At 52.8% G+C, this 20,035-nt stretch overlaps 1 protein-coding gene across 5 annotated transcripts; it reads right to left on the bottom strand.

The window, feature by feature from the left end:
- Window positions 1-3,945: 3,945 nt before the first annotated feature.
- THEMIS2 (thymocyte selection associated family member 2) lies at window positions 3,946-19,387 on the bottom strand. Of its 5 annotated transcripts, none has more exons than XM_010380363.2 (6): window positions 19,234-19,387; window positions 15,259-15,399; window positions 10,616-11,026; window positions 7,577-8,652; window positions 5,182-5,338; window positions 3,946-4,767 (listed from the first exon to the last, which is right to left on the bottom strand). In XM_010380363.2, exons 1-6 carry the CDS (start codon window positions 19,325-19,327, stop codon window positions 4,712-4,714), a joined length of 1,935 nt encoding a protein of 644 aa, XP_010378665.1. In that variant the 5' UTR covers window positions 19,328-19,387; the 3' UTR covers window positions 3,946-4,711. The 5 variants fall into 5 exon arrangements, 3 of the variants coding, with proteins under 3 accessions (XP_010378665.1, XP_030768548.1, XP_030768547.1); XR_004051978.1 differs by having other exon boundaries at window positions 4,725-4,767; window positions 5,182-5,884; XM_030912687.1 differs by having other exon boundaries at window positions 4,755-4,889.
- Between the last annotated feature and the right edge of the window lie 648 nt (window positions 19,388-20,035).

Raw genomic sequence — 20,035 nt, 5'->3', positions numbered from 1 at the left:
CGTGTTAGCCAGGATGGGTCTCAATCTCTTGACCTCATGATCCACCCACCTTGGCCTCCCAAAGTGCTGGGATTACAGGCGTGAGCGACCGTGCCTGACCAGTTTTTTTTTTTATATAAAAATCAGATGACGGCTGGGCGCGGTGGCTCAAGCCTGTAATCCCAGCACTTTGGGAGGCCGAGACGGGCGGATCACGAGGTCAGGAGATCGAGACCATCCTGGCTAACATGGTGAAACCCCGTCTCTACTAAAAAATACAAAAAACTAGCTGGACGAGGTGGCGGGCGCCTGTAGTCCCAGCTACTCGGGAGGCTGAGGCAGGAGAATGGCGTAAACCCGGGAGGCGGAGCTTGCAGTGAGCTGAGATCCGGCCACTGCACTCCAGCCCGGGCGACAGAGCGGGACTCCGTCTCAAAAAAAAAAAAAAAAAAATCAGATGACAACTTAGCAGTTAGCAACTGCTTGTTAATTTAGTGCTTGTTGGATACCTGCTGTATCAACCTGTAGGTCAGGTACTAGGAATATGAAGCACAATAAGAGATTGGCGTCATGGGACCGGCTGGTTCAGCATTCCCAACAGCACAGAGTAGTTGCTTGGCAGTGCTGGATTCCCTGCCATCTCACCATTTCCACAGTCTCACAGGAGTTGTGTGATTTCTGACTGCTGCTAGGACCTGTGGGATGAGCACAGCCAGGAGAGCCACCCACTTCTCAGAATGAAACTCCAGCCTTTGTAGAGCTTCTGCTCTGCTCAGGCAGGACAAACTTGCATCTTGGGCATTTGTGATCCACCTGATAGGTCAAATGTACAGTGTTCTCTTGGCCCATTGTTGAGATAGCCGTGTGACCCAGGTTCTTAGAAATCGCCAGTGTCACGGCCTAGCAATGGGGCCAGCCTGCTCATGGAAGAATCCCTACATATACAGGTGGGAAATGAGGCTCTTTGGAGAATCGTACTACTTTATTGGGTTTCACTAGAGGAAAGCCACTAAGAATTAGTGTCTGGTGTGGATTAATAGATTTGATTTTAAAAATGCAGTTGGCAGAAGTCCAACCCATTGATAAGTTTTTGAGCATCCATCTCCAGGTTATAGTCATTTGTTTAGCAATTACGTCTACTACTGTATTGGTATGTTAAATATAATGATTCAAAGAAATGAGAAAGAATATTAAAAATCAATATGGGGTCAGGCACAGTGGCTCACACCTATAATCCCAGTACTTTGAGAGGCCAAAGTAGCAGGATCACTTGAGGCCAAGAGTTTGAGACCAGCCTGGGCAACATAACAAGACCCGCCATCTCTATTTTTTTTTTTTTTTTTTTTTGAGAAGGAGTCTCGCTCTGTCACCCAAGCTGGAGTGCTGTGGCCGGATCTCAGCTCACTGCAAGCTCTGCCTCCCGGGTTCACACCATTCTGCTGCCTCAGCCTCTGGAGTAGCTGGGACTACAGGTGCCGCCACCTCGCCTGGCTAGTTTTTTGTAGTTTTTAGTAGAGATGGGGTTTCACCGTGTTAGCCAGGATGGTCTCGATCTCCTGACCTCGTGATCCACCCGTCTCGGCCTCCCAAAGTGCTGGGATTACAGGCTTGAGCCACTGCGCCTGGCCTAGGACCCGCCATCTCTAAATAATAAATGTGAAAGGAGTTCGAGACTAGCCTGACCAATATAGAGAAACTCCATGTCTACTAAAAATACAAAATGAGCGAGGCGTGGTGGTGCATGCCTGTAATCCCAGCTACTTGGGAGGCTGAGGCAGGAGAATCGCTTAAACCTGGGAGGCGGATGTTGCAGTGAGTTGAGATTGTGCCATTGCACCCCAGCCTGGGCTCAAAACTCAGTCTCAAAAAAAAAGGGCTAGGCGTGGTGGCTCACACCTGTAATCCCAGCACTTTGGGAGGCCGAGGCGGGTGGATCACGAGGTCAGGAGATCGAGACCATCCTAGCTAACACGGTGAAACCCCGTCTTTACTAAAAATACAAAAAGTAGCCGGGCGTGGTGGCGGGCACCTGTAGTCCCAGCTACTTGGGAGGCTGAGGCAGGAGAATGGCATGAACCCAAGAGGCGGAGCTTGCAGTGAGCCGAGATGGTACCACTGCACTCCAGCCTGGGGGACACAGCAAGACTCCGTCTCAAAAAAAAGAAAAAAGAAACTAGCCTGGCCAACATGGTGAAACCCCGTCTCTACTAAAAATACAAAAATTAACTGGATATGTACATACCTGTAGTCCCAGCTACTTGGGAGTCAGAATCGCTTGAACCTGGGAGGCGGAGGTTGCAGTGAGCCAAGATGGTGCCACTGCACTGCAGCCTGGGCCACAGAGACTCCATCTCAAAAAAAACAAGAGAAAACATTCACAGGTGTGGCTTTCAAGCCCAGCTTTCGCTGCTGTGAAATTTTTCTCACTGCAGCATTTGGCTACTCAGCCCTTTTTTTTTTTTTTTTTGAGACGGAGTCTCGCTCTTTCACCAGTGGTGTGATCCCTCCTCACTGCAACTTCACCTCCCCGGTTCAAGCAATTCTTCTGCCTCAGCCTCCTGAGTAGCTGGGAGTACAGGTATGTGCCACTACGCCCAGCTAATTTTTTGTATTTTTAAAAGTAGAGATGGGGTTTCACCATGTTGGCCAGGATGATCTCAATCTCCTGACCTCATGATCTGCCTGCCTTGGCCTCCCAAAGTGCTGAGATGACAGGCGTGAGCCACTGCACCCAGCCTACTCAGCCCATTTTATAGGAACTGGTAGCCCTCTTTTACTCCCGCTTTTGTGGCTTTGTTACTCATCTTGCTTAATTTTGTGCCAAGAGTAAATGCAAATGTGGAAGTGAAAACTTGGCATTTTGCGCATCACCCTAGCCCCTGGGGATTCTGTGCCAAGGAGGAACTTGCTGTCTGACTTTCTTGCCCGTTGCTTTTCCCTACAGTGCTTTCTTCCTCAGGGTCCGCCTTTGCAGCGCAGGTTGGCCTCTCTGGAGAAGGGCATGGGAGCTGATGAGCAGATGAGGATGGGGTGTCAGACCCTGGGGACTGGCCCAGCAGCCTGTAGGAGCCACTCAGTAGCCACCTGGAGAACTCCACACTGGAGTATGGAGGCCCGGAGGCCTAGAAAGTGCAGTGAGTCCAGACAGCTCAGGGAGATGTTACGCAAAGGAAGGACACACCCAGGGGCAATTCCCTAGAAACCAGGAAGTGGGCACCTCACCCTCTTTAAGTTCCCATCTCAGCTGGAGTCTCCGATCACCTCTTTGTCTCCTGTCTTTGCTGTCTGCGACTGCATCATCCATAAACCAAAGTCCCACCACTTAAAAGGAAATGTGGCCTGTGGTCTCGTCTCACTGAACAGGCCTTGACTGCCTCTGAAAACTGAGTTAGTCTCTACATGGACAAAGGCTTGTATTATCTCCACTAAAGAAAAGGAGGCCCGTCAACCAGTCACTAGACTCTATCTCCACAGTCTAGGGATATGGTATATTTTTAACACTGGGATGTATTCTATGACTAGGAAACATTGTGGAGGGGTGGAAAGAGTATAGACTTCAGAAGCAGGACAGCTACACGATCTTGCTCGATAATGATACATGTTTGTTGAATGTTTACTATGTGCCAGGCACTGTACTAAATGCTTTACAAAGATTATCTCATTTGATCCTTAAAACAGTCAATCTTCTGAGGTAGTAACTAGAGTTTCATTTGACATGTCAAAAAACTGAAACTTAGGTTAAAATAACTCAGCCCCGGCTGGTACGTAGCAAGCTGGGATCCTAACCCAGTCTCATACTTTCCAAGTCCTCACCCTTAACTACAACGGGTCAGCGTCCTAAGGTACTCGACCACGCAGCCTGTTCCCTAATCTTCAAAATCAGGCCATTCTAGAAAGTTGAGGATTTGGATATGATTGGTAAGTGCCTGGCACGCAGTCGGAACTTAATAAATGATACCCTTCTCATTCATATAGAAGCTCAGGTGTCATTTTTATTCTATAGTTTTAAAATGAAATAATCTTGGATAGTCACTTACAACTTGGACGACTTTAACCACCTGATGAAACCTGCCAGTTTTCTGTAGCCTCAGGTCTGCATAAAGTTCTTCTTAAATTGGCTCCTCTCATTTCACCACCAGCTTTGGGGGCCCAGGGTCCTAAGATTGTGCTCTTGAAGCCAAGTTCTCACATTAATCCATATGACCCCTGTTTACCACGTGCAGATCTATCAGGCTAGGTGCTACAGAGATGAGGAAGACAGTCCGGGCCTCCCTGGGGCTTAGAGCTTGGGGGTGAAAGTGGGGGTGGCAGATGTTAACAAAATCTCCCACGCAGTGTGATCAGGATGGAATCCCTTTCACTGAGAGGCATTTGCACGGAGCTGCTATCACCAAGGTTGATGGCCTCGGATTCCCCTCTGCACCCACCGGTGGGACAGCTGGGGTTGCAGGATTGAGAGGAACCCTGCCGGCTGCTCTGCATCCCAAGGCTCTGAGACTGAGGGAGTCACGTGGGAGATGTTAGGTCCAAACCAGCCCGCCCTAAGTAGCAAGAATCTAGAACCTGAAGGAAGCTGGTGCAGTGTCCATCAAATCAGTTTCCACAAAGCTACTCCCCGTCTGCAGCTCAGTTTTTGTGAGACCTTGCCCGAGGTCTTTTAGAGGCTTAAAACGGTTGGCTGGCGTTGGATTCCCTGAGAAGCAGCAGTTAGGAAGCATGGTTCCTCCAGCACTTAGATGGTTTTCTGAAAGTGCTCAAGTATTTCTTCATAATCATGCTTATCATCATCTGCAAAAGAGTCCGAGTCAATGAGGATCTTTAGCATTAGGCAAGTTCCTTCCCTCTGTAGGGCAGTTTCCTCACCTCTTCAGGGTAAGAGTTGGCCTGAATGCTCTGCGGTCTTTGCTAGCCTAGAAACCACAATTTGTTCTGTCTCAATGCTTTGCAACCCTTTCATTTTCCCGTATGCCGCAGGGAGGGTAGTATGTTGGGGACTGAACTCATTTTCCTTGCCAAAGCCCTAGAGCCCATGGGAAAGACAGTAGGAACCTTTCTACCCGAGCCCACCCCATAGAGGCCTGTCCCTCAAACTGGGACCATAGAAGGGTCTGTCCCCGGGCAGGGCCGTCAGAGGTAAAGGAAGCAGCAAGGTAGGGAGGGGAAACACAAGGACAAGGGTGAGCAGCGCCCACAGGGACTCACCTGGATCCTGCCTTTGGGGCTTAGCAGGCCTGTGGCCCTTCCTGTGGGCAGGAATCTTGCTGTACATACTGGAGCCATCCTTGGTGAACTCTGGCAAGGTCTTCGCCTTGGGTTTGGGCAGCAGAGTGTGTTGCTGCAATCCTAAGAGTTGAGAAGACTTTGGGGGAAAAAGCAGAAATCAGCAGGGTCTCAAGAAATGGGGAAGCAGAGTCCATGAAAAACGGTCATTTACGTTAAATTAAGTGTCACTTCCTCTGCTTCTCTCTCTACTTCCTTTTCAGGCTATGACCTCTCAAGACCCTGGTGTTTTTGCTACACACATATGAAATATTCTCTGGCAAGGGAGAAAGGGATCAGGGTAGAAAATGAGGATAGGGTTGGGGGCTGGGATTCCCCACTTAGGAATTCGGTCATTGTCCTTTAATTCTCTTGCTGAAGGGGAAGAAAGCAAAGTGGGGATACCTTAAGAAAGCAGCCGCAAGTCCTCATGACAGTGCCTGAGCTGAGGAGGCCCAGAAGGAAGAGGACTTCCACTGCGCTCCCCATGTGCCAGATGCTGCGTGACGTCTGCCCTTTCATCCTCAAGTCACCCTCTGAATGGTTTCAATTCCCAGTTTATGTAGGAGAGAAAGTGTGCCTTGTCAAAGGTCACACGGGGATCCACAGCAGGGCCAAGGTTTGGACTCAGGGCCACGCCTGTGACCTGTAAAGGCAGCGGTCTTGGCACCACACCATGCTTTACAGAGCATGTGGCACAGCTCCCTGATCAGCACCAAGATTTTGACACACAGAGGGGAAAAGCTGTTCCAGGGTGACAGCAGTGACCGGGCCCAGAGTCCTCCATCGGGAGCCAAGACACGGGCTGAGGTCTGTCGGTTTTGGAAAGTACCCTTTTCAGCACTGGCACAAGGCCTGTGTTTCGGATGTCTCAGTCCAGCCATTGTCAGAAAATGACTTCCCATGCTCACCCCACAGATAAAAGCCTCTTCTGGGGCTGAGACCACTCAGGAGTCATCTTGTAACTTCCACTGCCACCTGCTGCCTACCACACATGACTAAATACAGTCACCGAAGATCCCAAAACAAGAGCTGGTGATAGTAAAGGACGTGTGATCTGTCTCATCCCCTCCCGTTCTCAGCAGACCACAGTAGTTAGAAGCTCAGGCTGTGTGGTCAGACCCAACTGCAAGCCCTGGCCCTGCCACTTGCTGGCTGTGTGATTTCAGGTAAACTACTTTACCTCTCTGTGCCTCTCACCTTCTCAACTGTGAAGCAAGACACCGGTGTGTAACTCAGAAGCACTGTGAGAATTGGTTGGGACAAAGCGTATCAGGGGCCTGCCACAGAGTAAGCAAGTCACAGAAAGCAGCTAGCACAACAGCAGCTACAGAGGATATCTATCACAGGTCTACTGGTGAGAAAAAGGACGCTCGGAGGAGTACCCAGCACAGGCACAGAGTAAGTGAACTGGAATATACACTTAGTCTTTCTGACCCCATGCCTGGCTCTTTCCCGCTCATCTGTGATTCTCTTTGGCCCCGTTCAGCAGGTACTCTCTGGCCTTGAAGCAGGTAAGGTCCCTGCCCCCACAGAACTCTTTCCAGTCAGAGACTCAGGTAGGACTCACTAAAAATGTGTCCTGAGCTACATAGAGTGTGCAGTGGGAGTACAGAAGAGGAGGCAGGACCACCGCTGCTGAGTGGGAAATCGAGTCCTGCCTTGCCTGTGAGCCTGAAGGAGGAAGAACACTGCTGGCAGCAGGCCCGGGTGTAGGGCTGTGAAGCAGGAGTCCCAGTGCCATGAGGGAGCTGCGGGCACTTCTCTCGCTGGAGCGTGGACAGCAGAGGGAGTGGAGGAAGATGGGTCGGGGCGATGCGACAAGTCAGCTTATAAAGGACCCTGGATGCCATGTTAAGGGGTTTGCATCATCCCACGATGATGGGCAGCCACAGAAGGTTCCAGAAGATGGAGCTGTGGCCCATCAGTGACTAAGAAAGGAGTTAGGAGACCTTTCTGACAGCTTTAAGAGGCTGCTGAAGCAGTTTAGGAGAAAAATGATGAGGCTCGAACTAGGAAGTGAAGGCAGCAGTAGTGGAGAGAGGAAAGCACCGTGAACTTGGAATTGGACTGTCCGTGGCCAAGTTCAGTCCTCCCACTTATTAACAGGGACCCTGGTCGAGTCTCAGGGTCTCTGAGTCCTCGTTTTCTCAATCGTAAGATACTGATAATCACGCCAGCCTCGGGATTAATTGTGAGGTGGAATGAGAATAATGGGTGCAAAGTGTGCAAGTTTATAAACTACAAGTTTACACATTTGCAAGAGAAACATGACAGGTGTGACAAAGCAGTGATCCCAATAGGTGACCCTCCCTGCCCTCTGGGATTATACTGGTACCTTGACGCCTCCTTCCTGGGTGCTGTGTCTCCTCTGCTTGCTGAGGCCCTGACTTTTAGGGGGCCTGGGTGGGGGGGCTTGGATCTCACAGGCTGGTAACTTCCGAAGACGATAATAGAAGGTGTCTGTCAGCTCCTCCACTGTGGCTATGGGGAGAGACCCCCCTGGCCAGTCTGGCTGCCCCTTGGCCTCCACGACAGTCAGGTCCAGCCACCGGGGAGGGATCTCAAAGCACATCCCAGGCTCAGAGTCCAGGCTCACCACCAAGAATGGCTCTGTGATCTTCTCCTCCAGCCGCAGGCCCAGGAGGGAGGTCAGAGGGTCAGTGGGATGGCTACTGTCCTTGGCTACCACCTTGACCTCACAAGGCAGTGAGAACTGGGCAGTCAGATCCGCCAGGCTGTAGCGCCGACTGTCACTCATCTCCTCCACGAAGCTGCCAGGGAAGTGGAGGGGCAGCAGGACCCGCTCTGGGCTCTCTGCCTCCTCTTCACACTCTTCCTCCTCATCCTCCCCAGCCTGGTCACTCAGCCGCTGGCAAACCAAGACGTCCATGTCATTGCCCTGGGCCCCATGGGCCTGACCAGGCCCCAGCACCTCCAGCCGGTCACCCACAGCCAGGGACGTGAACTCAGGATTCTCCTCCCTCTCACCCTCACAGTCCTTAGTGGCCACCACCCGGAGTGGCCGGCCTGGCTGGAAAGCACCTAGGAGGTCATAGGCCGTGGGGAACTCCCTTGGCCGCCGCCGCAGCTTGCCCTGGTAGGCCCCTGACACCAGGAAGTGCCTGGGCACCTTGCGGCCCTTGCTTGAGGCCAGGACCCGCCAGGGTGGTGAGGCTAGGCCATAGATGCAAAGCCTCTGGCCTTTCTGCAAGGAGCCCAGCCACGGACTGAGGAAGATGGGACGGCGCTCAGGAACCTCCAGGATCTCCGTGGACAGGGGGAAAGGGCCTTGCTGGGCCAGGACCTCGCTCAGCAGCAGCGGTTTGATGAAGTGGACGTGCTGGGAGGAGGCGGTGACGTCCTCCACGTCGACCTCCAGGGTGGAAGGGATCTTGACAATGGTCCTGCGCACTGTGGAGAGGGGCAGCTCAGTGGCACTGCATGCCACCCCAGGAGTGGCCCCCACCCCAGGCATAGAGCATCGGCTGGGCCGGCTGGCCTCCTTCCCACTGCCGTCTTTTCTTTCTTTTTATTTTATTTATTTATTTATGTATTTATTTATTTATTTATTTATTTATTTTTGAGATGGAGTTTCGCTCGATATGGAGTTTCACTCTTGTTGCACGGGCTGGAGTGCAATGGCACAATCTCGGCTCACTGCAACCTCCGCCTCCCAGATTCAAGCAATTCTCCCACCTCAGCCTCCCGAGTAGCTGGGATTACAGGCGCCCACCACCATGCCCAGCTAATTTTTGTAGTTTTAGCAGAGATGGGGTTTCACCATGTTGGCCAGGTTGGTCTCGATCTCCTGTCCTCAGGTGATCCTCCCGCCTCAGCCTCCCAAAGTGTTGGGATTACAGGCGTGAGCCACCATGCCTGGTCCCCACTGCCAACTTTTATTTCCAATCAGAATCTTCCAATTTACGCCACATTCCCACACATGCTTTCCCTTCAACCTTCTTTTTTTTTTTTTTTTTTTTTTTTTGAGACGGAGTCTCGCTCTGTCGCCCGGGCTAGAGTGCAGTGATGCGATCTTGGCTCACTGCAAGCTCCACCCCCAGGGTTCACACCATTCTCCTGCTTCAGCCTCCTGAGTAGCTGGGACTACAGGTGCCCACCACCACACCCAGCTAACTTTTTTGTGTTTTTAGTAGAGATGGGATTTCATGGTGTTAGCCAGGATGGTCTCAATCTCCTGACCTCGTGATCTGCCCGCCTCGGCCTCCCAAAGTGCTCGGATTACAGGCGTGAGCCACCGCACCTGGCCCCATCCTTTTTTAAAAAATTATTTTTTTTATTTTTTCTTCCTCCAAGTATTAAGAAAAAAGAAAAACAAATTTTAAAATTATTTTTTTTAGGCTGTGCTCGGTAGCTCACGCCTGTAATCCCGGCACTTTGGGAGGCTGAGGTAGGTGGATCACCTGAGGTCAGGAGCTCCAGACCAGCCTGGCCAATATGGCGAAACCCCGTCTCTACTAAAAATACAAAAGAATTATCCTGGCATGGTGGCAGGGAGGGAGGCTGAGGCAGCAGAATCGCTTGAACCCAGGAGATGGAGGTTGCAGTGAGCTGAGATCAACCATTGTACTCCAGCCTGAGTGACAGACAAGATTCTGCTTCAGAAAAAAAAGAAAGAGATGAGGTCTCACCCTGTTGCCCAGGCTGGAGTACAGCAGTGTGATCATAGCTCACCACAACCTTGAACTCTTGGGCTCAAGTGATCCTCTTGCCTCAGCCTCCCGAGTAGCTACTACTACAAGCACTATGCCTAGCTAATTTTTTAAAAAATTCTTTGTAGAGATGGGGATCTTGCTATGTTGCCTAGTCTGGTCTGGAACACCTGAGATCAAGCGATCCTCTAAAGTGCTGGTATTACATGCGTGAGCCACTGTGCCTGGCCCAGCAGAGATAATTTGAGCATCAATAAGAATAACTGGCCAGGCACAGTGGCTTACACCTGTAATCCCAGCACTTTGGGAGGCCAAGGCGGGTGGATCACCTGAGGTCAGGAGTTCGAGACCAGCTAACATGGTGACACTCCGTTTCTACTAAAAATACAAAAAATTAGCTGGGTGTGGTGGTGCATGCCTGTAAATCCCAGCTACTCGGGAGGCTGAGTCAGGAGAATCACTTGAACCGGGGAGGCGGAGGTTGCGGTAAGCCGAGATCGCACCATTGCACTCCAGCTTGGTCAACAAGAACGAAACTCCATCTCAAAAAAAAAGAATAACTTCAGTGTAATACAGAGGAAGCAACCTGAATTTCCAGCTGATCCTCAGGGATGGGGTGGGGGTGTCTTCCATCAGAGCAGCTCCCGGGGGCACCCCTCTTTCTCTCCCCCAGCAGCCCCCATCCACCTGCCCAGCCAACTCACTGTGCATGATGGCTTGGATCTCATACTGGGGCCGCAGGATCAGGGAATGCCAGGGCAGGGTGGGGCAGGTGAGGACGAGGTCCTTCAAGGCTGGATCCTGCAGGACCTGGAGCAGAGTTCGAGGGGTACTGGACTCCCATTTCCGGAAGGGCCCCTTCTGGGATAGGGGCAGGTGCAGGATGACCTGTTGACCCTCCACGCCCAGGACACAGCGGGCACAGCGGATCCCGAGGTGCATCACCACAGCCTCAAGCATGAGGAGCTGGTCCTTAGTCACCACCGTGCCCTCGGTGACAATCCTGTGGGTCGACATGAAGCAAGTGGGCAGCTGCTTGGAGCTCTGAGTTGTGGCCGAGACCAGCTCCTCCAGGGTTTCGTAGCTCTGTGGGGTGTTGAGGGGAGTGAAGTAGCCTGTGGGGGACAGCAGAGAGCAGGTGGGTCATTGTGGGGTGTCAGAGTGGGGCAGGCCCTTGCCAAGTCCGGACCCCAGTCTGGCCCTGCAGATGACCCAGCCAGAATCCCCCGGGAACAGGTGTCAATAAGGGATTTGCATCTGGACATCTGGGCTGCAAGGCTGAGGGACACAGGGCAAGAAAGTGGCGATGCATGAAGGGACAGGGAGAGACAGGAAGTAGGGACCGAGAGAGACTTGTCACCAGAGACACAGAGAATGAAAGAGGGACACATTCCCTGACAGACACACTAGACTTCCACACTCTCCTAGCTCCTGACCCCACCTGCCTCTAACTGCCATCTTAGCCTTTCCTCCAGAGGCCTCCCCATAGCTCCGATCTCACGCATCCAAAACCTACCGTCCCTCTCTCCCAAACTAACATCCCAGGAGCTGCTGGCCAGAGCCACCTCAGACCACCCACTTTACCCCTGCATCCTGGCTGCCACTACTGACTGCCCAACTGCCCCCTTACCCCCTTCCTCCAGCCCCCACTCATTCCACCACCAGCTGGCCTAAATACCTCGCTTCCAGACATGATACCTCTTTGGGGAAGCAGATTTTTCCTGCCCCAAACCCACAACCTGAAGCTAATCGAGGAAACGCCGCACAAGCCAGGACTGAGGGATATTCTACACAAGTACTGCTCTAGATGCTTCAGAATGTCAACATCAAGACAAAGGCAGAGGAACTGCTCCAGTCTGAAGGAGAATGAAGAAACAGGACAATTGAATATGATGTGTGATCTAGGACTAGACTGTGGATTGAGGGGAAAAACTGCTATAAAGCATATTATGAAGATAGTTGCTGGAATTCAAATATAGACTGTGGATTAGGCAGCAGTACTGTACCAAAATTAAATTTCCTGAATTTGATCATTGAACCATGTGAATGAATGTCCTTGTTTTGGGGGGATACTATAATATTTAGGGGTAATATATAGATGTAAAAGGGATCATGTCTGCAATTTACTCTTAAATGGTTCAGAAAAAACATATCCATATATACACATATAGTAATACATTCATATGTGTGGGTGTATGTGTGGAGGGAGAGAAACACACGTAACAAATGTTTAACACTTGATGAAGAAAAACGGAAACCTGAGGCTGTTTTTGGCCAGGTACACTGGCTCACACCTATGATCCCAACACGTTGGGAGGCTGAGGCAGGAGAACTGCTTGAACCCAGGAGTTCCAGACCAGCTTGGGCAATATAATGAGACCTCATCTCTACAAAAAATTTAAAAATTGGCCAGGCACGTTGGCTCACACCAGTAATCCCAGCACTTGGGAGGCTGAGGCGGGCAGATCACTTGAGCTCAGGAGTTGGAGACCACCCTAGGGAATACGGTGAAACTGTCTCTACCAAAAATATGAAAAAAATGCTGGGCGCCGTGGCTCACACCTGTAATCCCAGCACCATTTTTTTTTTTTTTTTTTTTTTTTTTTGAGACCGTGTCTTGCTCCGTTGCCCAGGCTAGAGCGCAGTGGCATGATCTCGGCTCACTGCAAGTTCCACTTCCCGGGTTCACGCCATTCTCCTGCCTCAGCCTCTCAAGCAGCTGGGACCACAGGCGCCCGCCACCATGCCCGGCCAATTTTTTGTATTTTTAGTAGAGACATCTCGATCTCCTGACCTCGTGATCCGCCCATCTCGGCCTCCCAAAGTGCTGCAATTACAGGCGTGAGCCACCACGCCCGGCCTGTAATCCCAGCACTTTAGGAGGCCAAGGCAGGCGGATCACAAGGTCAGGAATTGAGACCAGCCTGGCCAATATGGTGAAACCCTGTCTCTACTCTAAAAATACAAAACAATGAGCTGGGTGTGGTGGCGCATGCCTGTAATCCCAGCTACTCGGAGGCTGAGGCAGCAGAATCGCTTGAACCTGGAAGGTGGAGGTTGCAGTGAGCCGAGATCATGCCACTGCACTCCAGCCTGGGTGACACAGCGAGACTCCATCTCAAAAAAAAACCACAAACAACAACAACAACAAAATGAGCTGGGTGTGGTGGCACAGACCTGTAGTCCCAGCTACTTGGGAAGCTGAGGCAGGAGGATTGCTTGAGCCCAGGAGATGGAGGTTGCAGTGAGCTGAGATCATGCCACTGCACTCCAGCCTGGGCAACAGAGCAAGTCTCAAAAAAATAAAAATACAAACAAAAAATTGGCTGAGCGTGGTGGCCCAGGCCTATAATCCCAGCTACTCAGGAAGCTGAAGTGGGAGGATCGCTTGAGCCAGGGAGGCAGAGGTTGTAGTGAGCCGTGATTGCACCACTGCACTCCAGCCTAGGTGACAGACCAAGACTCTGTCTCAAAAAAAAAATTAATGAATCTGGATAAAGGATGTACAGGAGTTCTAGCAAATTCTAGTTCTATAAGTTTAAAATTATTTCAAAAGAAAAGGAAAAAACTCAAAATATAAAACACATCACTTCCATATTAAAAACATCATTGGGGCCAGACATGGTGACTCACACCTGTAATCCCAACACTTTGGGAGGTCGAGGCAGGAGGATCGCATGAACCCAAGAGTTTGAGACCAGGCTGGAGAACATAGCAAGACCCTGTCTCTACTAAAAACAAGAAACAAAAAAACCTCATTGGCTCTTCAGTGCCTTCAAAATAAAGAACAGTGTCAGCACACCACATAGCCCCCAGGTGGTGTGGCTCCTGCGGCTCCCCACACAACGTGCCCCAACCCAGAAGCCACACTCTCCGGTGTCGGGCAGGCAGTCACATAACAGCCAGTCCTCAGAGTGTGCCTGCTTTGTAGGTGCCCCCCTCCCACTTTTTCTTTTTTGTTGAGACGGAGTCTCGCCTTATTGCCCAGGCTGCAACCTCCACCTCCCAGGTTCAAGTGATTCTCGTGCCTCAGCCTCCTGAATAGCTGGGATTATAGGTGCCCCCCACCATACCTAGCTAATTTTTGTATTTTTAGCAGAGACGGAGTTTCACCATGTTGGCCGGACTGGTCTTGAACTCCTGACCTCAGGTGATCCACCTGCCTCAGCCTCCCAAAGAGCTGGGATTACAAGCATGAGCCACCAGTCACCGCACCCAGCCTGTCCCAGGCCCCTTTCTAAGTGTTGCATACATATCGGTTCATTTCATCCTCATAGCAAGCCTAATCATCCTCATTACAGAAGAGGAAACTGAGGCCCGGAGAGGTCCCAGGAACTTGCCTAGCTTGCCCAAGGCCACTGGGATTCAATTCCAGGCCGCTGGCTTCAGGGTCCATGCCATGGCCCATCACACTACTTGCCTCTTAAAATAATTGAGCTCTGGCCAGGCGCAGTGGCTCACGCCTATAACCCCAGCACTTTGGGAGGCTGAAACGGGCAGATCATGAGGTCAGGAGATCGAGACCGTCCTGGTTAACATGGTGAAACCCTGTCTCTACTAAAAATACAAAAAAAAAAAAAAAAAAAAAATTAGCTGGGCGTCGTGGCAGGCGCCTGTAGTCCCACCTACTCAGGAGGCTGATCCAGGAGAATGACGTGAACCCAGAAGGCGGAGCTTGCAGTGAGCCCAGATCACGCCACTGCATTCCAGCTTGGGTGACAGAGCGAGACTCTATCTCCAAAAAATAAAAATAAAAAATAATAATTGAGCTCCTTGGGGTCTCCTGAGCACCAAATGTGCACATGCTACTCCCTGTGGCTGGGATCTTTCTTCTGGTTCAGATGCCACCTCCTCCAGGAAGCCCTCACAGACCCTGAGGCAGGTTACTCTTGCTCAGAGCCCTCTCTAAAGCTTATGTCTCCTTTTACTGTTGCCCTCCTCTCACTGTCATCCCGGAAGCTCCCCACTGGAGAGGGTGGCATCTGGTTCATCCTGAGCCCCACACCCACAGTCCCCCACACAGAGCTTGGCACACATGGGTGTCTGCAAATGTTTGGGGAGTGAATGTGTGAGTGAACACAGAGACAGGCACCTGGACAGGGCTTGGAACAGAGGCAGGTGTGACCAGAGACCGAGAGGGAGAGGGCGCAACCTCTCTGAGTCCAGGGCATTGCAGACCCTCTGAGGACATCCCCACCCTTGAGGCTGGGTTGTGGTGGATATGAGGGCCTTGGGAGCAAACCCAGAGGGGAAGGAGTGACTGCTGGACGTGGCAAGCCCACGAGCAGCTGGCAGATGGGCCAGGAGGGTGCCGGGGCACGTGGGGAGGCAGAGGTGCCCACCTTACCCTCGAAGTTGCGGGGGAGCTCCATGGTCTGGCTGGTCCTCGGGTTCTCACAGACCACCTTCTGGAGGCGAACCTGGGTGACCTTGATCAGGTCCCCTGTGGAAAGGCAGCACTCATTCCCAGAGATCTCATAGATGGAGCCTGCGGAGACAGGGACTCCGTTTCCCCGCTGGACAAGGGCCAAGCGCTGGGCAGCCTGTGCCCCAGGGCCCAAGAAGCTCTGCTCTGCCATGCCTTTGCACATGGTGCCTGCTGCCTGGCATGCCCTGCTCTGTCGTTCCTGCCTCATTCCCACAGGTTCAGTCATCCTCAGCTGTTCTTGCCCCTCCTAGCATCGGTACGCCCCACTGTGGCACATTTCTCTGGCCTTTTTCACCCCTGTGCCTCCTTCACTGAATTCCCAGGCAGGGCTGATCCATCTCAACATCACTGCAGCCAGCACAGGGCTTGGCCTCTGAGTATGTGTTAAGTCCACAAATCGGTAAATAACCCAGTGAATCACCCTCTCTGAGCCTGAGGGAGTTGGGATTCCCTTAGTGTACAGCTAAAAAATCAGGCTCAGAGAGGGGTCAGTGGCTCCCTGGAGATCACCCGGACCCAGAGCCGGTACCCAGCCCTCCTAGCACCCTGGAAAATAGAGGGACACTGACAGAGTGAGGCCAGTGGCCAAAGTTCTGCTTTCCTAGTTTAAAGTGTGTAAGTGGTGTCGAGAACACAGAAGGTGCTCAATAAAGATCTCTCCTGGCCGGACGCGGTGGCTCAAGCCTGTAATCCCAGCACTTTGGGAGGCCGAGACGGGCGGATCACAAGGTCAGGAGATCGAGACCATCCTGGCTAACACGGTGAAACCCCGTCTCTACTAAAAATACAAAAACTAGCCGGGCGAGGTGGCGGGCGCCTGTAGTCCCAGCTACTCGGGAGGCTGAGGCAGGAGAATGGCGTAAACCCGGGAGGCGGAGCTTGCAGTGAGCTGAGATCCGGCCACTGCACTCCAGCCTGGGAGACAGAGCGAGACTCCGTCTCAAAAAAAAAAAATCTCTCCTGCGTACACAGAGTGCAGTCTCTCCGTCCAGCTAATGGAGGACAACAGACTACGTGGCAGGACCTTGAGGCCACCTGACCCCAGCCCCACCCACAGGGCAGCCCCAACTTCAGTCCTGAGAAACTGATGAAAACCTCCCCACATACCCCCAGGAAAACACCCCCCGGTCATAAATCACAGTCCGTTTACAATATCAGGGCGTGGGCCTTCCAGACTGCTGAGAACAGCTACTGTGATGCTACAGACACCCGGCACCATGCCAGGGGCTACTGACGCGTCACTGTATTTAAGACCCATGACTGCTCTTGCGGAGACAGGCAGTTTCAATTTCCTACATAATGAAACAGCTGGCTGGGCGTGGTGGCTCACGCCTGTAATCCCAGCACTTTGGGAGGCCAAGGCGGGTAAATCACCTGAGGTCAGGAGTTCGAGACCATCCTGGCCAACATGGTGAAACCCCATCTCTACTAAAAATACAAAAATTAGCCCGGCGTGGTGGCAGGTGCCTGTAATCCCAGCTACTCGGGAGGCTGAGGCAGGAGAACTGCTTGAACCCGGGAGGCAGAGGTTGCAGTGAGCTGAAATCAGGCTACTGCACTCCAGCCTGGGTGACAGAGGGAGACTCCATCTCAAAAAAGAAAAAGAAAAGGAAAAAGAAACAGCCTCGCAGGGGCTGAGTAGGTTGTACATGATGATCAGGTAATAGGAGGCAGAACTAGAAGTTATGGCTGGGTGCGGTGGCTCATGCTTGTAATCCCAACATTTTGGGAGACTAAAGTGGGAGGACTGCTTGAGGACAGGAGTTCAAGACCAGCCTGGGCAACACAGGCCTCGTCCTTTTTTTTGAGACAGAGTCTCACTGTCGCCCAGACTGGAGTGCAGTGGTGCAATCACAGTTGATTGCAGCCTCAACCTCCCACGCTCAAGCAGTCCTCCCACCTCAGCCTCCCGAGTAGCTGAGACTACAGGCATGTGCCATCACACCTAATTTTTTTATTTTGTGTACAGACACAGTCTCACTATGTTACCCAGGTTGGTCTTGAACCTCTGAGCTCAAGTGATCCTCCTGCCTCAGCCTTCCAAAGTCCTGGGATTACAGGCATGAGCCACCACATCCTGCAATTTTTTATTTTAAAATTTTTTGTAGACGTGGGGTCTCACCATGTTGCCAGGGCTGATCTCCAACTCCTAGGCTCAAGCAATCCTCCCACCTCGGCCTCCCGAAGTGTTGACATTACAAGTATGAGCTATCACACACAACCTATGTTCTATTAAACAAAAAACAGGGCCTGATGTGGTGGCTCATGCCCGTAATCCCAACAGTTTGGGAGGCCGAGGCAGGCAGATCACTTGAGTCCAGGGGTTTGAGACCAGCCTAGGCAACATGACAAAACCCTATCTTTACAAAAAATACAAAAATTAGCTGGACGTGGTGGTGCATGCCTGTGGTCCCAGCCTTTCAGGAAGCTGAGGTGGGAGGATCACTTGAGCCCAGGAGGTCGAGGCTGCAGTGAGCTGTATCGTGCCACTGCACTCCAGCCTGGGCAACAGAGCCAGACTCTGTCTCAAAAAAAAAAACCTAGGTTGAACCCAGGGTGTTTGCCTCCAGAGCCAGTGCTCCTAACCACGCAGCCAACCACATCCGAGTGCCCTGCCAGACACCTGCCCCAGTCGGCAAAGCCATCTGTCCTTTGCACTCACCCCACCCACACACCCACACCCTACCATGGCCTTCTCTAGTCATTATCACTCTGACTTCCACCACTTCCACCACCCCGCATCAGGCAGGATGAGGAAACAGGTGTTGTAACACCAGCAGGCAAGGGGTGCTGGGAGGATGGAGACACTTGGTCCTGGGCTGGGGGAAGAGCAAACAGATCTCAGGTGCCTGCCTGCAAAAAGCCCCTGGAGGTAGAGTCAGAATTTGAACCCAGATCTGCCAGATTCCCAAGAGGACCTGGAGAGACCCACTGCGAGGTGGTGGCCCCCTGCGGGACCCTCCATGTGGGACTTCCTTGGTCTAGGACCCCACTTGGGACTGCAAACACTCTGCTGGAAGCTGCTGAGACAGAGCGTTTTCCTGCAGCCAGGGAACAGGATGAGGCCTCAAGCCTCAGTTTGCTCTCTAAGGAAGGAACCCGCACCCCCACACAGCATCTCTCACCTCCACCTCCATCTCCCCTACTCGGTGGCCCACGGGTCCTCCCTCCCCACAGAACAGCCCTGGCCACCCATCCACTGTGCTGTCCTCCCCTGACTTCCACTGTCTGTTAGTGCCTCACCTCTTGCTCCTTCAGGCAGTAAGTAGTGACTGTGCGCCTCCTGCGTGCCCATCCCTGTGAACCAGGGCTCTGCGGGCAGGCAGCAGATGTACGGGGGCGTGCAAGGAGCATAGAGCCGGGAAGGCTTCCGGCAGGAAGGGCCATTTAAGCTGAGAACTGAAGAGTTGATCAAACCAAGTACTGCCCATGGTCAAACAGAGGGCCAAGGTGGACGCAGGGACTGAAGGAAGGCAGTGTAAAGGAGGGCCAGGGGGAGGAGTGGGAGGCCACAGACGGGAAGACTGACCCTGCACTTCAGAATCAAGACGCAGCCACGACCACCAGCGCCCTAATGTTGCGTCTCGGCGGTCGGAGCTCCGTCCCATGCGCACCGCGGGGCCACCTCGGAGTGGCCCGGCTGCATCCACCTCCCGCGCCTGAACCCACTAACTTTTCACCACCCTGCGGGGCAGGTCAGCGGTCCCTATTCCACGAAAGCAAAAGCCGAGGTCCAGAGAGGTTGAGGGCGGCCCCAAATCACACAGCTTGGCCAGTGGCAGCGTCGGGATTTGAACCCGGGGGCAGTTTTCCCGGATTGCTAACGCCTTCTCGAGGTCTCTGCCCCCGCCCCACACCGAGGGAGTGTTCGGAGGGGTTCCAGCCCCCGCTCACCCTCGAAGTAGACCCCCGAGCAGACCCGCAGCACGCGCGGGAGAGTCTCGGGGTCCAGGGCGCGCACGAAGTCCTGCAGCGGCACCGGCTCCATGGTCACCACGACTCTCTGGGCGCAGACTGAGGGGCTGGCAAGCGATCCCCGGGAGCCCCGCAGCCCCGCCCCACCGACGCCCCGCCTGCCGACGCCCCGCCCCGCCTGCCGCGGGAGCCCTGCAGCTCGGCCCCGCCGAAGCCCCGCCCCTGCCCCTGCAGTACCCTATGGGGGAGGGGCGATGATGAAGATGAAGAAGTCCCAGACGCCCCCTCAGCAGTGCTCCCAGTTAGAAAAATGGGACACGGCCCGACTTGTTCTGCGTCTCATAGGAGGGACATGCCCCTGCCCTTTGGGTTTGAGGAGGGAGATGTAGTGTCAGAGCTCCCGAATGTCCCTCCAGGACACTCCATGGTCCTCTATCGGAAACCTCCTGGTGAAGCGGAACTCATTACCTCTCTAGAACTCCCAAACTCTTTCGATAATTATTGCCCACGAATTCGTGGACTCAAGTGATCCTCGCACCTCGGCCTCCCAAAGTGCTGGGATCACAGGTGTGAGCCACTGCGCCAGGCCTCGCCAATTGTAGTTAAAAATTCTTCCTAAGGCTAAAGAGAAATCTGCTTAGGAGCCGGACCAACCACTTATCCTGACCCCACAGGCTCGGGATAAGCCTTTTCCATTTCCCTGTCCCTCAGGAGTCAGACCAACATAGGTTCAAATCCCAGGTCTCCTCTTGCTCGTTATATGACGTTAGGCAAATCACTT

Source organism: Rhinopithecus roxellana, chromosome 12 (assembly GCF_007565055.1).
Source record: "Rhinopithecus roxellana isolate Shanxi Qingling chromosome 12, ASM756505v1, whole genome shotgun sequence".
Lineage (NCBI taxonomy): Eukaryota > Metazoa > Chordata > Mammalia > Primates > Cercopithecidae > Rhinopithecus > Rhinopithecus roxellana.
This window is presented reverse-complemented; position numbering and strand designations above follow the sequence as displayed.